Source organism: Triplophysa dalaica, chromosome 12 (genome assembly GCF_015846415.1).
Source record: "Triplophysa dalaica isolate WHDGS20190420 chromosome 12, ASM1584641v1, whole genome shotgun sequence".
Taxonomy (NCBI): Eukaryota; Metazoa; Chordata; class Actinopteri; order Cypriniformes; family Nemacheilidae; genus Triplophysa; species Triplophysa dalaica.
The window spans coordinates 3,961,841-3,979,768 of NC_079553.1; the positions used below are offsets into that span (position 1 = coordinate 3,961,841).

Here is a 17,928-nt window from a genome sequence, read left to right on the forward strand (position 1 = left end):
GAGACAACCAAGAGCTGATTGTAGATATTCTTTATTTGATTGGTGATTTATAAAATGTTTTTTAATTTATGCAAAAAAAAGAAAATAGCCTATATTGTTCATGTGATATTCACAATCGTTTCCCTTACATTTTGACTGTGTCAAAGACCATAGTGGTTCGAAAGGAACGGGCGAGCGGTGGACTGAGCCAGTGGTTGTAATTCGCAAACTTGCCTCTAGAAGCCGCTCAATTTCACACAAGTTTGATGAGAAATGTTTAGGGGCTATAATCTCAGACTCATTAAAGGGGTCATTTGACTCGGCTAAAACGAATATTATTGTTTGTTTTAGATGTAATTTAAGGTTGAAAACGCTGTATTTTCCACACACCGTGCATGTTTGTATCTCCTCTTTGCTCCGCCTCTCTAAAAAGTGATGATATTATACAAAGCTCATCGCTCTGAAAACCGAGGTGTACTATGATTGGCCAGGTCACTAGTGCGTAGTGATTGGTTGAATACTGCACGGAAATGTAACGCCGCTTACCATATTTGGAAAATCAGGCTGCATCAGCGACGGTACAATGAGATTTATGGGTGAAGGAGTTTTTCATATCATTTCATATCAAAATGATTTTTGATATGATATGATATCAAATTATACCACAAAGTGACGTACATGCGTGGGGGTGTGGTTACACAAAGCATTTCAGGCAGGTCTGGGTTGGCATTCGCTTTTAGATAGAACGTTTCACTTAAATTTTTGTAATTTTAATACATGCATGGGCAACTTATAACACACCAAAGTATTGTATTTCCGCAATATGACCCCTTTAAAAGTCCTCGGCATAATGTAACTGTTTGTTGTGTGTAGAGAAAGAGAGCCAGAGAGATAGAGAGATAGAGAGAGAGAGAGAGAGAGAGAGAGAGAGAGAGAGAGAGAGAGAGAGAAATGGGAAGGAAGAGAGAACCTATATAGATAGTTTATCATAAGCCTAATTTGGTGGCCAACACACATAGCCATACCTCACAGTTTTATTAGGTGTGTTTTCACCACAGGTACAGGGCAGAAACTCAAAAGAATAATCACAGTTACCAGAAAGTTCAGAAAGCTAATTCTAAAAGCCTCTTTACCCAAAAAATGACTTTGTTGACCGAAGAATTCCCTGCTTAACACAGTTTTTTCCAATAGCACAGCTGTCCCTGAGCACCAAGTTGATTTAACATTGGCTCGAAGAGCTTCTCTCAGCACTACAAACCACTTCTGCTTCTGTCTGGAGGTGAAGGCAGATGAAAAGAGAGAAAGAGAGTCTGTTGGGTGCCTGCCGATCTCTCCGTACTTGGGCGGGTCTGGCATTGTCTGGTTCTCGGTAAAGAGAAACAGTAGAGCTGATCTCCGGCCAGCTTATTGTTTGAGCTGTAATGTAGAGGTGTGTTATGAAGTCTATTGAGCTGAGCGCTTGAGAAAGTCAACAGGCTTTGATTATAATAGGAATCCGCGACCAACATAATCTTTGTTTTACCGTCTTAAGGGTCGTATCGGCTTCTGTGTGACCACACACCTGAACATACCCATGTAAAGAGAGAGATTTCTCTTATTGAAAGGCTTTAATGCTGCTGATAGGCCCGATCGAGAGGTTATGATCTCATTCATCTTCCACCTTAGTGCACGCTGGGTTTATGACTCACTTTCTCTACCTCCTATTTATATCTGCCAAGTTCTTCTCCAAATCCATGAGCAATTACTCTGTCAGTCTCACTAGACTCCTTCCCCACTTCTCCCTGCAGAGATGTCAGAGTTTAGGCTGGAGTTTGATTAGAAAGACAGATCTGAGTGGGATCTCGGGCAGAAGGGTCAGCAGAAAACCTTCCACGGGGATTCTGTTGAGGTCAACTAACCTGGTTGCTTTGAACGACAGGGGGCGCACAACGACTCTGGGAAGATTGAAAGGTTTATGGTGTTCTTCTGGTTTATGTCTGTTCACATAGTACTGACAGTTTTGACAACTGCATTTACATTGGGCTTTGTTGTGTTGTCATGTGACGTTATTTTACAGAATTGAATAGCAGTATGAAGGATGCTATTGGGGATTTTTGGTCTTGGATAAGTAAATCATGCAGCTCAAGTGATTGCTCAAAAAGCATTCTGTTATCAGTGTATGATAGGTCTATTGGACTGTAGATTTGCAGATTAATATTCTTGCTTATATCTTTGCTTTTTTTATCGAAATGAAGGTCATTTTTATGCTGGTCTATTTTCTGATAATGCTTTTGAAGCATTGAAGTACCACTGTACTGTTGAAGGAGGGCATGTGAACTGTCAATCATCCTTCTTTACAACATCCCCAGATAATCCTCTAAAATGAAAAAGCAAAGTTTTCTCATGACATTAAATATTAACTTTGTAAAGACCGAAGATTTATTTATGTTTCAAATCAATAATGCAATACACTGTATTACTGCATTCTGCAGTTTATATTTGATAAAGTGTTCTGATATGGTCGGCATCCCTCATAGCAGGTGTATTTGAAGGCATCGTTCATCCAAAATTCAATTCCGTCATCATTTATTCACCCCCATTTCGTTCAAAACCTGTATCTGTGAAACACAAAAGAAGATATTTTGAGAAATGTCTCTAAAATGAGACCCCATTGACTTCCATTGTATAAGTCTTTTTAAAATATCATCTTTGGTGTCTGGTTTGGAAACTAATATGGAATGATTTGATGATGAGCAAATGATTAAATATCTCCTTAATTTGGATCTCGGAGTGTAAGCATGCAGTACTGATCTCCAGCCGTAATCCAACACACCTGTCATCTGCAATGAATCCTGAAGACCATAATTAGCTTGTTTGATAAGAGCTGGAGCTAAACTACGGGACATTGAATGCAGATGAATGTGTCACAAGTGAAATTGAATTCCTGATGCATGGGATGTGTGGGGGCACTGAAGGAAAGGCAGTGATGGATGCGTCTATAGACGACTGTCGCATTTAATAAACTCAGAATTCCCACGTGCGATGGGCGGTAGTGTTGAATGACACACCTCTGCACTGGCATATTGCAGTGTTAACATATCCTGGTTTCAATTTTGCCTGTTCGAGACCTCTGATATTGTATCAGAAGTTGATGGGGATCTCTGGCCTCTCCTCTCCATAGGGAAATCATTGGTGGATCCTTGTCATTGTGTTCTGCTGACGGGAAATATTGTGAGTGAGAGATCGCTACATTACAATTGTGTTCAGTATAAAGGCCTGTGCAGGTGAAATTTAGACTCCTGTGTTTGCTTTGATATGAAGTGGTCCCTGTGTCATTTACCATCATTATAAAAGGTTTTACACAAAGAAATGCATATATTTGAAAAAGTTACATACACATGAGATGAGGACTCATATCAGTTTTGTAGTCGAAGGTGTTTATTGTCACATGAATTGTGTCACCATATGGGTTCGACATATTGAGATCGCAATAACTATTTGTATGTTCAAATAGTATTCTTAAGAAGGGCTTGATTAGGGCTGTGTTATGATTGACTGGAGAATCCTCTGGAAAATGTTCCAGATGAGATAAAAGCATTCAGGATTGACCTGGCGGTGTCACCCGCGTGTAGTGAGCTATGGAGCAGTTAAATGGCCCCCTCTGCAGGCCAAGTGCAGTTAACTTTCCTTCTGAAGGACTCATCCTTATGCTGTGGACATCCAGAAGTGAGAACTTTGAAGGGATGAATGGTGTAGGGGACCAACAAACTTGAAATGCATTTGAAGGGACAGTTCATCGAAAAATGGCAATTCTACAAAAATACTGTGTCAGGTTAGTAAATGATGACAGAATTTTCAGGTTAACTGTTCCTTTAAAAACCATGCAGTTGAGGCACAATCTTCTTGAAACGTATCCAATATGATGAGCTTTGTCTTAGATATATATTACTTTGTGTAAACTGCACGTTTCATGAAATAGCAGATTATTTGCTTTAGTATGTGCAGACTTTTGTCGGTCTTTGGCTAATGAACCTGACCTAATTTCTTCATCATTAACAAATTTTTTAGTTTGATTTGTTTTAAATGGATGCATTCTGACTACTCACTATTTCTAGTTTTCAAGTATATGTTGTCATCTATATACATATATAGTAAAGCTTTTGAACTTTTTTTAAACATGCACGAATAATGGGAGTAAAGTGTCCATCTAGGCCCTTTGTTCTCACTCCAAAGTACCCTTTCAAAGTGGAACCGGACCCTTGACCATGGTCTTGATCGCACATTACTCAGTTGAGCTACATCCATATAAAAACGAGATACGAAATGGTCATTTTCAATAAAAATGTTTTAGAACTGAGGACAATTTATGCTTGAAAATACATAAATATACAATATTCTTTGTTTCAAAGCCACTGTTTTATTTGAAAAATGCAAAACACAAATCTGAATGAACATGTAATAAAAGAAATTGCATAAATGCCTGGAGCTTTTCTTGCATTGGCTTCCAAAGATTAAATTGTCTCTTTTTAGGAAAAAATATACAATACATGGATGTTTCTCTGTTTTGCACAGGTATGGGATGAAATGCCTCATCCAGTTTGAGGATTTTGCCAACACCAACGCCTTCCGTCTTCTGAACAAATACAGAAACAAGTACCTCACATTCAACGATGACATTCAAGGTAAATACACAGAGATGACGCATACCGATACACTTCAACCTGATTCTCACAAATGAAAGAAGCACACTTATTAAAACACTGTGATATATGTCAGTCAATAAGAGACATAATGTCATGCTTTGGAAGCAGATTTCCAAACATCATACAATAGAGGTGCATTGTTCGCAATGAGTATCTCTCATGTGACTTTTGCCAAGCTCATCTTATTAAACCTCATTGCAGAACTCAAGGATTTTAAAATGCCTCATAAATCCAGACTCAATCCCACTAGCAATTATGGCTCAGTAGCGAAGATGTTTACTGTAGATTGTTTTGCTGAGATAATTTAGTCGTTTTCCTCAAGTCTCAAAGCCTTCTTAGTAAATAGGAAATGAACATTGTTATCAGTTTACATTTGAGATCAGATCACAGCAACCAATAACAGTAGTGTATTTGTGTTTTCTGTGATATAGGAACTGCTGCAGTGGCTGTGGCCGGTCTGCTGGCTGCTCTTCGTATCACCAAGAGCAAAATGACAGACCATACCATTGTGTTTCAAGGTGCTGGAGAGGTGCGTGAGCTACACACATGCAGATCGTGTCGCCTACCCTGCCTTTGAAAAGAACAGTGTACATCTGGGCTATAATAAACAAACAAATCATTGTGACAAATAAACACTACAAAGAACAAATTAGCTTAGTAAATTAAACATGCAAATGTAAGCCCAAAATCAGTCCAAATGATGCCATGTTCCCTTTTGTCTGTCAATTAAACAATTGTGACCCTGGACAATAAAACTGGTCTTTGGTCGAAATTGAGATTTTTACATAATCAATATGCATTCTATTGATATAGGACAATATCTGGCTGAGATACAACCGTTTAAATCTCAGGAATCGGAGAGTGCAAAAAAATCAAAACATTGAGAAAATTGCCTTCGAAATTGTTAATCAGAGACACTATGGTAGGCCATCCACTCATAAAAATAAAGTTTTTATATATTTAAGATGGTAAATTTACAAAATATCTTCATGGAACATGATCTGTACTTAATATCCTAATGATTTTTGGCATATAAGAAAAATCGATAATTTTGAGCCACACAATGTATTTTTGTCTATTACTAAAAATGTTCCCGTGCTACTTAAGACTGTTTTTGTGATCCAGGGTCCCAATTTACCAATTTATTAAATAATTTTTGTTTAATTTTCCAGACAAAATATTTTCATAGAAATATTGTTACGTTTACCAAGTTTGGTCTGTTGAGTTCATTTGAAGAGTTATGATATTTTTACATTTTTCAAAAATCATGTTTTTTATGTTTTTATTGTGTTTTATTGATTAAGTTAGCTGTTTTGTTTGTTAAGGCTTCAGTCAAATCAAACTAACTGCAGTTTGATTGAAATTCATTGGAATGCACAATAAAAAAACTAATTTTGGAACCAAACTCTTCATTTGTACGTCCAGCCTAAATGTATTGATTTACTACCATTTTTACATTTTTAGGCTGCAATGGGCATAGCTGAGCTCATCGTCATGGCGATGGAGAAGGAGGGGCTTCCTCATGAGCAGTGTTTGAAAAAGATCTGGATGGTGGATTCTAAAGGACTCGTCGTTAAGGTGAGGTCACGTCAGTATGTCACACTTTTTGCATTTTGTCTCCTGGAAAGTAAGAATCTTGCACGGGGGCAAATGATGGTGGCGAAAGTCTATGATCTTGAAACTGACCGTGTCCTCCCCCTCTCCACTGCGCTGCAGGCAGACTGAGGCGAAATCTTCAACATCTCAGTTAACACCTCACACGATGATCTGCTACACTGTCACCACACAAGTGACCACAACACATTTGAGCTTTATTTACATCTACATTTACATTTAGCAAACGCTTTTATCCAAAGCGACTTACATTGCTTTATCCTATACATTTTACATAGGTATTTGCAGTTCCCTGGGATCGAACCCACAACCTTGCATTGTTAACGCAATGCTCTTACCATTGAGCTACTGGAAAGCTACATTTATAAAATGTCGCCCCTCTTAAAATCTATATTTTTATGGTTGACAGAACTATTGGATGTGTAAGATGCACAGTTCCAAAGGACATTCCAAAGGATTTGGGCTTTTTTATTTGTGTCATATAAAGAAATGGACTGTGATTCACATTTTATTTATCAAAGTGCCTTGGAGAATTGAGCCACACTTTAAAATTAATTTTATTGCATTAGGCAAATAGATAAAGTGCAGTATGCAATCAAACCTAACTTTCTTTTTAATTATTTGCCATTTTTGTTAATATTATGTATGTTTAATAATGTTTAAATGTAAGAGTACACTGTATGGATATGTAGATAAAGTCAATTGCTTTTACTGTATATTAGTCATTTCAAGGTCATCTCAAGTGTGGTTCATTTTATATATGGACATGCTCCAATGAGTGACCAGATACACGATCGGCATTATTATCTGTCTCATTAAAATGACATTTTAGATTTTCTTAACTGATACAATATAAAATATAATGCAAAAATATACACATTTTTCAAAATGACTTTGGTATCCAAATATTCTCATTTCTCCATGCGGTTTGTTGGGCGCTATGTTTTAATAATAAAACATGTGTCTTTCTCGTTGTTTTTCTGTATCTCATTCAGGGTCGGGATAACCTCACCCATGAGAAACAGAGGTTTGCACATGAACATGCACAAATGCAAAAGCTTGAGGATGTCGTGAAGGAACTGAAGCCTACTGCCATAGTTGGTATGTAAATATAAACATCTACAGTATTTTTCATGCATAGTTGCTTGGTACTTCGATACTAATAATAATAAAAAAACACAGGGGTTTGGAAGTAGGGAGAGGGAAATTGAATGTGGATTGCAAAACAGGTTTATAATGTACTGTGTCCCTCTCTTTATGTTTTCAGGGGTGGCGGCCATCGCCGGGGCTTTCACAGAGGAGATCATTAAGACTATGGCCAACATTAACAAGAGACCAATTATCTTCGCTCTGAGCAACCCCACCAGCAAGGCAGAGTGCACCGCTGAGCAGTGTTACACGCTCACAGAGGTATTTTCTCTGCTGTTTCGCTTGTACTTTTGTATGAGTGATACGTTGTTTTTTATGATTTATTTGGGTTTTATTTTTCAGGGCAGGGGTATATTTGCTAGCGGGAGTCCATTCGATCCTGTAACTCTTCCAGATGGGCGGAAGTTCTACCCCGGTCAGGGCAACAATGCTTATGTGTTTCCTGGAGTGGGACTAGCGGTCACCGCTTGCGAGATAAGACATATTCCTGAGGAAGTGTTCCTTGTTACGGCTGAGGTGATCAAATCTCTTTACATTTCTTTCAATACACACATTTTTCCGGTTCCCGGGGAAAGTTTTATAGAACAGATGGTGTTCCTTCGTATGTTTAGGATGGAGTTCTCACTTATGTTAATTTCACTTAAGTCATTTTATATAAATGAGGCAATTGCTGACACTCGGTAAGAGTTCTGAGGTCTTGAGCAGATGATGATTACAAAGCTCACACACTTGGGCTTCATAAATATTTAATGCAAAATCTTGAGTATTGAAATGGATTGATATCTTTTTAATTCAAAGCTCAGTTTGTTCCACTGCGGCAATCTGTCCTTAAACTGTAAAGGAAAAATAAGATATCACATCTTAGGAGAAAAGTCCCAGAGACTCCAGAGTATCTTCCTTTGCTCTCCATTTAATCTTGTTGTTTTGGAGAAGCAATTGAAATTCACATGCAGACATCTCATACCTGACTGTTCTTTCTTATGCTTCTCTGTTCTTCTGTTTATTTTTAATCGGTTGATCTAAATACGAAGATCTAATTTAATCTCCTCCATATTTCTCCCTCATACATACTTGCTGTCTGAGTATCGCATAAAATCTTATTTCAATATGCAAGCGTCTCCCAACCCTCTCCCACATCAATCTCATGTGCAACCACAGTTTCATTATCATCTCACATTCTGCTGAACTTATCTGGCGAGCTGCATCATGCATCACCTGAGATCGGTCGGACAGTGTAAGGCCACGTTTACACTGCCAGTTAAATGTCACCCAATTCAATTTTTTTCCTCCAATGTGACACAGATCAGATATGACCCACCATAGTGTAAAGAGAAAAAAACGCATGCAATTGGATATTTCGAGATCAGTTTCAAGCCTCATTCATATGTGGAAATCATAACGTACTAATGTCATGTAAACAGGCAGATTGGATTTTCTGAGGCAATGCGGTCTGTACACAATTGAAACGGACGGACAAAAAAAATTGGATAAAGGCAACAAATCAGAATTGAGCATCAAGACCTGCAGTGTAAACGGGGCCTTAGTCAGGTTCCGTGCGCACCTGCATCAGACTGTCTGAACAAGAGAGGTTGTTTGAATCAAGGTGAGCCGCTGTGGAGACTGGCCTTAACAAAATTAAACCAAGGCCGCATGTAGGGAAATGTAAAGAAAATCAGCATGCGTCACATCTTAGAGCAGCTCTTTCTATGAATTCCAATAATGGTCTCTCTGCGCGAAGTGGATCATTTTCCCTGCGGTCTGTAGATGGGTTTGAGGAAGAGAGAAATTTGAAAGGGCAGTGGGAGGAATACTTGATTTCTGTGTCACCTCTGGTCACACCCAATGCTTTTGTGTTCTTTGAGAAGTTGGTGTGCGTTTGATTTTGAAGCGTCAAATGTAGGGCAGATGCAATTGGTCCATAGTAATTTAGATTTTTAAGGGCTTTTGAAGGTTAAAGGTTCACTGTAAAAAACGTGTTTTCAGTGTCACTGTCATTTCTTTTGTGTCATGAACCTCACACAGAACCCACGCGCAGACAGCCAAGACTTTTTATTAAATGGCCCTAACACACTGGGTTTCTGCCAATCTCATATTAATCTTGAGTAGCTATAGAGTAGTATTGCATACGTCGTATCTTCGAATAGTATCACATTTATAAAAGATAGATACAGCTTTACGATTACTTCCATAATCATACGACGCGTGCGGGGGGGAGGTGTAGACTGAACTAAAGCACATTGTCAACATAACATAGACATCAGTTTCACTCACCGCATGCGGTTCATGTCCTGCATCTTATAGCGCTGGGACGGCTCCATATATCGGTTTCAAATGATCTCCAAATCCAGAGTTATATCCACAGTTTATATAACATTAATCACCTCGTTTTTTGACAATTTTACAATGTTAAGCATGAGAAGACAGCACGTTTAACATTGCAAAGAAGTCAGAATGCATGACACATCGTTGCAGTACCCCTTAAAATAAAAAGCCAGCAATGGGGAAACAAGAACACAAAACAAGGTATAAGCATAAAACGTGCCACAAGGGGCAAAACAAAGTCCAAAATTAAACACTGTGAATAATCCAAACAAGACAAGGCAGGAACAAGGTAACAAGATGACTTGGACTAACTAGACAATAGTACAATACATGACAAACGCAACGCACGGGACAGAGAACACAAGGGCCTTAAATTGGGAGACTAATTAGGAGACATAACACTGGGCAGGTGAGGGAAATTAAACACTAACGAGAAACTAAAGGGAGATTACACGAGGCAGGTGAGGGAAATCAAACACTGAGAGGAAGCCAAACCAGAGGCATTGAGAGAGAGAGTCCAATGGAACACTTTTTTCATAGCAATGGCGGTTCATGCAGGCTCTCAATTGTTCCCAGAAGTTAATAGTTACGCATGGAGCAGTGACTAAACATACCAACTAAGGGTAAACTTCTAACCAGTTTAAAGACAAAAGCCATTTATTGAAAAATGAAGGAAATAAACATTAAAAGAGAAACCTTCTTAAGGCTTAAGGCTCCATGAATCACGTGAAGCTCCAGCGTTTTGGACTTCCGTTGGCAGAACTCTTCTCTAAATGGCTCTGAGCTAAACAAGGAAACGAGGGGACGGGATCAAGACCAGGCAGGAGAGAGCGCATGGGATGTCAAAACAAACAATGCCATGTCTCTACACTAAACACGTGGGTCTGTCATGATCCTGCCACAAGACTAAGGAAATTATGTCACTTTTGGCTTCACAAATATTAAAAAGAATCACAACTTTGATTTTAATAATTAAAGCAGAAAGTCTCTGGTGTGTATTGAACAACCGTACAGTTATTCTGTATTGCCAACATTCTGATTGACAGTGATGAAGCTTATAGTAATTGTTATTTTGTCCTGTCCTGTTGTGATAACAAACCCACATATTGTTGTTAACAAAGTAGGATTGTAAACAAGTGGACAAGGAGAGAATATTAAATGCATGGCTATCAAAAACTCATGAAAGACTAAGTAACTGCAAACTTTTTGTTGTGAATAGTTTTTTACAATAACCTTCAGGTTTTCTTGTTTTTGTTTCATAGACTATTGCGGAACTTGTGACCGAGGAGCATCTGGCAGAGGGACGTCTGTATCCTCCTCTCTGCAAGATTCAGGAGGTTTCCATCAAGTTGGCTGTAAAGGTTTGTGAGACCAGCTTAATACGCTCTTGACATTTTAACAAGCTTCCAGCGTAAGTCATTAGTCATCTGTGAGCCATGCGTGTAGCTGCGCTTTACACGTTCTGACGTTTTGACATAATTACTTTACATGCATCTTGCCTGACAGATTGTGGAGTACACCTATAAACACAAAATGGCAACGCTGTACCCGGAGCCGCAGGATAAAGAAGCTTTCATCCGTTCGCTCGTGTACAGCACAGACTATGAAGAATTTGCGGTCGACACGTACAGATGGCCTGAGAACGCCATGAGCGTTCAGACCTGCAAACTCTGATCACCCAACACTACATACACAGACCACAGTCAGATTTTAAGTCAATGGGATGTTTTTGTTTTTAAACATGACCATGTGAAAATGTTTTTAACATAATTGCCTTTTGCAAACCAAAAGATCTTGAATAAAAAGTTATTGATGTACTTTTGTGGGATGTCTTTCATTACAAACCATGGAAACAGTATACAGAAAAACACATATATGGGTGTATTTCCTAACTTCAAGGTTCTAATATGACTCATCTCTCCCTGTCATTTGTGGCATTATGTCTATTAAGTTGAGAAAAATGAGCATATGATTGAAATAGCCAGAAACCTAAGATCATATTTTCAAAGAGCTCTAAAATACCCACAGTGAAATTAACAGCATAATATTGTTTGCTAAATGTTAATTGAAAATAAAAATTCCCTATGCTGCCAGTGATGGTTCACAGAAGCTGCGTTAATTCATTAGGATGAATGTGGGAGCAAACTCATATGTTTATAATGAGGTTACGAGTAACAAGCATGCAAGTGTAAAGCAGTATTCACTTTTGACCTTTAACCTTCAACTTGAATCTTGCATTCTATTATCATTAATCATACCGTTCAACAACATATAGTAGGATATCAGAATTTGAATTTGGGTTTAGCTTTAATGCTCTGATCATTTAATATCGGCTGGTTTTGCTTGCTCTTGTGTGATAAAGACTTGTACATTTCTCTTCGTAATGCCGCCTCGGGTAAAACTAAACCAGCAGAATATGAGGAGTATTGTATTTTGGCAGCATTGGCAATGTCATGTAAATGTCTAAATCCCTGCTGGATCCCTGTCTCAGAGTTTCTGTTTTCAATAGAAAACTTCACTGGAAGTTTTAATGTTTTTTATCTTTGACTTGATCCCCGGCATGAGGTCTCAAAGGAAACGCTGGTAGCAAATTATGTTCTGAATTGAATCACAGTGATATTTGCGGACTTAAGGAAATATCATGAGAGCTACAAAGAACAACAAATCCGCTAGATTAGTTCATTTGAAAAAATATGAATGAACAAAGTTTGTGGACATTTGATAAGGTTCCCATTGGTAAATACAAAACTCTAAAAGCAAACAATTATGTTCCCTTCAATCTAATAATGTGAACAGGGTTTAGGGTAAGAATGACTTTTAGGGGATTAAAAATATAATTAGCCTAATATGTCGTGAAATTAATCAACAATCGCAAAATTGTGGTTTGATGTTACATCACAGTTTATTATACATCCCCTCCACGTGTTCAGTACAATACAGTAGCCTACATGTGAAATTCAATTTATTTTTTGTTAACTGCATTTGAGAACGGCTGTGCTATGCCATGTTAAAAGGACAGATCGGATGTACACTTCATTTTATCCAATTTTGAAAAGCTGGTTCTCTGAACAAAAGAAAAGAGCCCATTACAGCCACACTCATAAATCAGTGCCTTCAGTTATAAGTGCTGGAGCTGTGTGATGATTTATTTGAAAACAGCCACCACATCTGGAATTAATATAGACTGATTCATAAGCCACAATGCTCAATTAGGTTCAATTCATTATTGTTTCCTTCTCAATTTATGTCTCTCCTGCGGTGGCAAGGTTTGCATGTCAATTACAGTCGATTTTGTAACATAGTTAAAACGTCTTAATAAAGATAACATCTTTAAATACCAAAGGCTTTGATCAATCTTTAATGAATCATATGTATTACAGGCTGATGAAAGACACAGCTAAGTTTGTGATCTATTTCGTATGTATTTTCTATGCTCATGACGCACAATGAAGGTGTAACCAAGGTAACAATTCGGGGACATTACTTTATAGCAGTGTTTACCTTTCATGAGGACGTTTTCATTGACGAACTATAGGGAGTTAGTTTTGGTGCAGTCTTGAACACAAGAAGACTGGTTCAATTTAGTCCTAAGAAGAGAATTAAATGTAAGCAATCCTTTAAAAGGACGAAAATATAATGAAATAAGGATTTTCTTTTCGATTGGTTTGAAAATAATGTTTTTTTACTGAATCTTAACTCGTTATAGATCCAGCTGTTGCGTAATTGGCGCTTCTGTACATTCTGCACTGAGTTCATCTGGTCATGGTTGAGTCAAAGTATTTTACTTTTGTGAAAATAAACAAAAGCTTTTATAGCAAAATGTGTTTAGTATAGTTTTAACGGTTGAAGAAAGTCGTGTTCAATTCCGTTGCGATGTAAGCTTATGTATTTTGTAAACAACCTGTCCATAAATCAAGATGGAGTGCATCGTGGGCAGTGCGCAAGAGGGTAAGCGCGCGGCACATGTGGAGACGCTGGTGCGCAGCGAGGAGGATGCTGTGATTTGACTCTCCAAAGACATGTGGGTACCAGTGCTGTTACCGCATTTCACCGCAAACTCCTCGTACAGACTGAAACGCAAATGATTTGCTAAACTGGATTTACAGACCCATCTGCAACCTCTGGCTCCGCCGTGTTCGTTGCCGAAGTCCTCGCCATGGTAGAGTTGGAACCTGTTGTTTGGAACTTTACGCTTAATGGGTCGCACACGAATGAATCTGGATCAGGATATCCAAGGGATGAATTTAATAATATTGTTCATCTCACGGAAACCAAAATCCTTCCGGCGTTTGTTGGATTTTTGTGCTCCACAGGGCTTGTTGGAAATGTTCTTGTCTTGGTCACTATATTAAGGTAGGTCTCAGGCTGATATGGGAACATAAACTAACTACAGTGTTTACTCATTTATTTCATGCATATGTTATATGTATTTTTTTCCTCTTCTGGTTATTTTAAATGAGTATGGGTTGTGGTTTACGTTCGTGCATTTGGCAGACAATTGTATCGAAAGCAATATTGTGAATTTATGTTCCTTGGAAATCGAACCCACAACCTATCTCATCTTTTTTACATTTTTATATAAAATTGACTACAAAACCGATATTGCAATAAAACCTATGAACTATATTGGTAAGGTTTTGTAATCCCTCCTTTGTAATCATTTTCACACCTCCAAGAGATTCTGTTTTGCAAGATTCTCTCAGGAGACATGACCTGATGCGACTGCTGCCATTCTTGTCTTTGTTTCTTCACACCTCTCCTGGTATTTATTTAGCAACATCTCTGTCTTTCTTCATGTAGGTCAGCCAAAAAGACAGTACCAGACGTGTATGTGGGTAACTTGGCGGTGGCTGACTTGGTTCACGTGACCGTCATGCCATTCTTGATTCACCAGTGGGCACGTGGAGGGCACTGGGTCTTTGGCAGTACCCTCTGCACAATCATCACCTCTCTGGATAACTGTAACCAAGTGGCATGTGCTGCGGTCATGACTGCTATGAGTCTAGACAGGTTTGTTATCATGATTGTCCCATGTGCAGAATATCCTTCATGCAATTTCTTTTAATTTAGATGCATTCCATAACAACTCAGCCTTTCTTAATCATAGGGTATCTTCATTTTACATGAAAAATTGATTTTTCCCAATCAAAATTCTAAAGATGAGCCTTTAGCCAAACAGTCGGACAGACTTTATTCACCCGTTATGAGAATAGGTGGTGACTCACCATTGATTCTTATATGAGATCCTAATGTATTCTCATTCATTTTGACGAAAATATTAAAAAATGTGACCTTTTTGAATCATTGATGTTAAATTTAACATCTTTTGTAACTGTTCCTGCTTTGAGATCTTAGATAAAAATATACATATTTGTGAATTCGATCATAAACCCTTACAGAAATCAATTTATCAAACCAATATAGTCGTATAAAAGTGCTTGGGGACACAAAAAACCACACAAACAATAACACCACACAGACATTTGCCAAGTTGTATAAAGAAGGTACATTTTAACCTAATAGTTGAACTTAGTTTTGTATTACAAAGGACACAGACATTTTTTTCAGGGCATGTTAGATTGTCGTATTCCTAAATGTATTATCTATACTAATTGTTTTCTTGGTTGCATATGAAATCCATTCAACGGCCTACAATACATTTTAGAGGAATACTTGAAGAATATGAGCAGGAGTATTATTATATTTTCAATTAAAAATGAAGTGTCGTTTTTAGCTGCAACCAGTTATATCCCCACTAGAGGGCTCTCGTGTAACAATCATAAGCCCGTGTCACTTTGTCTTCAGTGTTCTGAACGTTTATGTTCTTTGCTTTCCATATCCAACCTCACTGTATCAGTTTTTTCCCTGAGTGAGAAGTAGAATAGCATTACTAATGAAACTGTATAACGGATATATTGAACACTATACATAGTAACAGTTTACTTATTTACTTATTTACTCCAGATACCTGGCCCTTGTTCATCCATTCCGCCTGTTGAGCCTCAGAACCAGATCCAGGACGATCCGCATTAACCTCTTTGTGTGGGCAGCCTCTCTCGTCATGGTTTTGCCCGCCTGGATTCACTCCAAAGTGATTCGCTTTAGGGACGGTCTGGAAAGCTGTTCACTCAACCTGGTCTCTCCTAAAGAGGTGCTCTGGTAATTGGTTCTGCTTTACTTGTGTGTTTTTTATTAGCTCCACGGGTTCTCCAACCTCGTCGTTTCTTATTTTTAGACTTCTGCTTTGACGTAAAACCACTTTGACTTTGAAACTATTGTAACATGTTCTTCTACTGAAAATAAGTATTGGAAAAAAAAGAGACAAAGCACAAATAAATTGTTGTTGCTCTATATATATAAAAACTGTGCTAAGTACAGTATCCACTGCCTGTGATATTTTTACTATTTACAATGTCATTCACTTTACTGTAGTTCTACATAATGTAGATGTATTGAGAAGATATGGAGAAGGATATTTGAAGGGTTTGAGTTCTGTTAATTCAGATTAAGATCATGCATTTAACAGGTCTTTGTGTTTCTAGGTACACGGTCTACCAAACGATTACCTCATTCTTCTTGCCATTACCACTTATTGTCATCTGCTATATACTGATTCTCTGCTACACCTGGAGAATGTATGGCAAGAACAAAAAAGCTCACAGGTATACGTTTAGCACTTCTAATACTGTATAACAGAATCCTTTCAAATCTAAAATCTTTTATTGCTGTTTGCAAATTAATTTACAAGCTCAAATAACAAAGCATTAGCAATGCCAAAGATGATCATTTTTAAAGGTATAATGCAGATTTTTTGTATTAAAACTTTCAAATGCTGTCTATCTGCCCACTTTCTCTCAGATATTGCACAAACCTGCCTCGAGAACGTATCGTCCGCCTCACTAAAATGGTTTTGGTTCTGGTGGCTGTGTTCCTGGTTAGTGTCGGGCCCTATCACGTGCTTCAGCTTGTAAACCTGAGCGTACCTCGTCCCTCATTAGCATATCACACCTGCTACTACCTGTCGGTGTGTCTGAGCTACGCAGCCAGCAGCATAAACCCTTTCATCTATATTCTGTTCAGCGGACATTTCCGACACAGGCTGGTTTGTCGGGACACACCCAGCATGCCGAGTGTGGAACGAGAGATCCAGCCCCGCTCCAGTTTTTAATCCTAATCTCCACTGAAACACAGACAGCAATGTACAAGATATACTAGGTAACAAAATGCAGTTCTTTTTAAGATTTACGGGAATGATTTAGCAAAGCAGGTATGGGATATTTAATGAGTGCATGTGCAATATGCATGTCTTGCACTTTGAAAATTTTGTTGTGAAGTCTGCTGATATTTCTTGTGTATTGTGATGTATTTGCTCCCTCTAGTGTTTAAGTGTAGTAACTGTCTCTACAGCACAGTTGTAAAAATCAACAATGGATGTTTTGAAGGGGATTTGGCAATTTTGCAGTGCAATAAATTATTATGTGCAGCAGGATGTAAAGAAACAGTAATCATGTAAATAAACACTGAAAAACATAATGATCGTAAAAGTGTTCAAGGATGATTTTTTTATGTCATTGCTTTAAATTTCTCAATATAACACTGGTAGTCATCATTTTATGTGACCTTGCAAACGCTTTTGTCACATTTTAATTTGTTTATAGCTTTCCTGTAGCTCAGTGGTAAGAGCATTGAGTCAACAACGCAAGGTCGTGGGTTCGATCCCAGGGGATTGCACATACCTATGTATTAATGTATAGGATAATGCACTGTAAGTCGCTTTGGATAAAAGCGTCTGCCAAATGCATAAATGTAAATGTTTATGAATGTTTTCCCAACTGTCCCCAAAGGTTTTTATAGTAAATGTGCCATGTCAGAAATGTGTCTGAGCAAAAGTATATTATGCAAGTGTGCATGTTTTCTTTATGTATGAGTGCATTTACATACAGACTTCATGTTTAATCATTTTTAAAAACAAGAGAAATCAATGGTGCTTGGGACAAAAGGTGACGGTTACGCAAAAATCCTTTAATGGTATTTTGGGATTGTCTAGTGTGTGCTGGAGCTCATAATAAAGTAGAGGACGTCTGCATAATCACTCTAAAGTGTGAGGTCATTAACCAGACGGACAGAGATTCAGGGGTCTGCTGTAAGGGGAATCAATACGCAGACCAGAGACAGACAGAGT

At 38.1% G+C, this 17,928-nt stretch overlaps 2 protein-coding genes across 2 annotated transcripts in view; both read left to right on the plus strand.

Moving 5' to 3' along the window:
• Positions 1-11,563, plus strand: part of me1 (malic enzyme 1, NADP(+)-dependent, cytosolic) — a 63,656-nt gene extending 52,093 nt beyond the window's left edge. Inside the window, exons 7-14 of the mRNA XM_056762548.1 lie at positions 4,531-4,640; positions 5,093-5,190; positions 6,126-6,239; positions 7,271-7,376; positions 7,543-7,685; positions 7,767-7,940; positions 11,009-11,107; positions 11,253-11,563. Coding sequence (XP_056618526.1) covers positions 4,531-4,640; positions 5,093-5,190; positions 6,126-6,239; positions 7,271-7,376; positions 7,543-7,685; positions 7,767-7,940; positions 11,009-11,107; positions 11,253-11,420 — 1,012 coding nt within the window. The 3' untranslated portion in view covers positions 11,421-11,563. The remainder of the gene's footprint in view (positions 1-4,530; positions 4,641-5,092; positions 5,191-6,125; positions 6,240-7,270; positions 7,377-7,542; positions 7,686-7,766; positions 7,941-11,008; positions 11,108-11,252) is intronic.
• A 2,100-nt stretch (positions 11,564-13,663) lies between these two features.
• Positions 13,664-16,926, plus strand: mchr2a (melanin concentrating hormone receptor 2a). Its single transcript, XM_056762164.1, has 6 exons — positions 13,664-13,694; positions 13,853-14,099; positions 14,547-14,756; positions 15,711-15,905; positions 16,289-16,408; positions 16,605-16,926. Exons 1-6 carry the CDS (start codon positions 13,664-13,666, stop codon positions 16,912-16,914), a joined length of 1,113 nt encoding a protein of 370 aa, XP_056618142.1. The 3' UTR covers positions 16,915-16,926.
• The last annotated feature ends 1,002 nt before the right edge of the window (positions 16,927-17,928 follow it).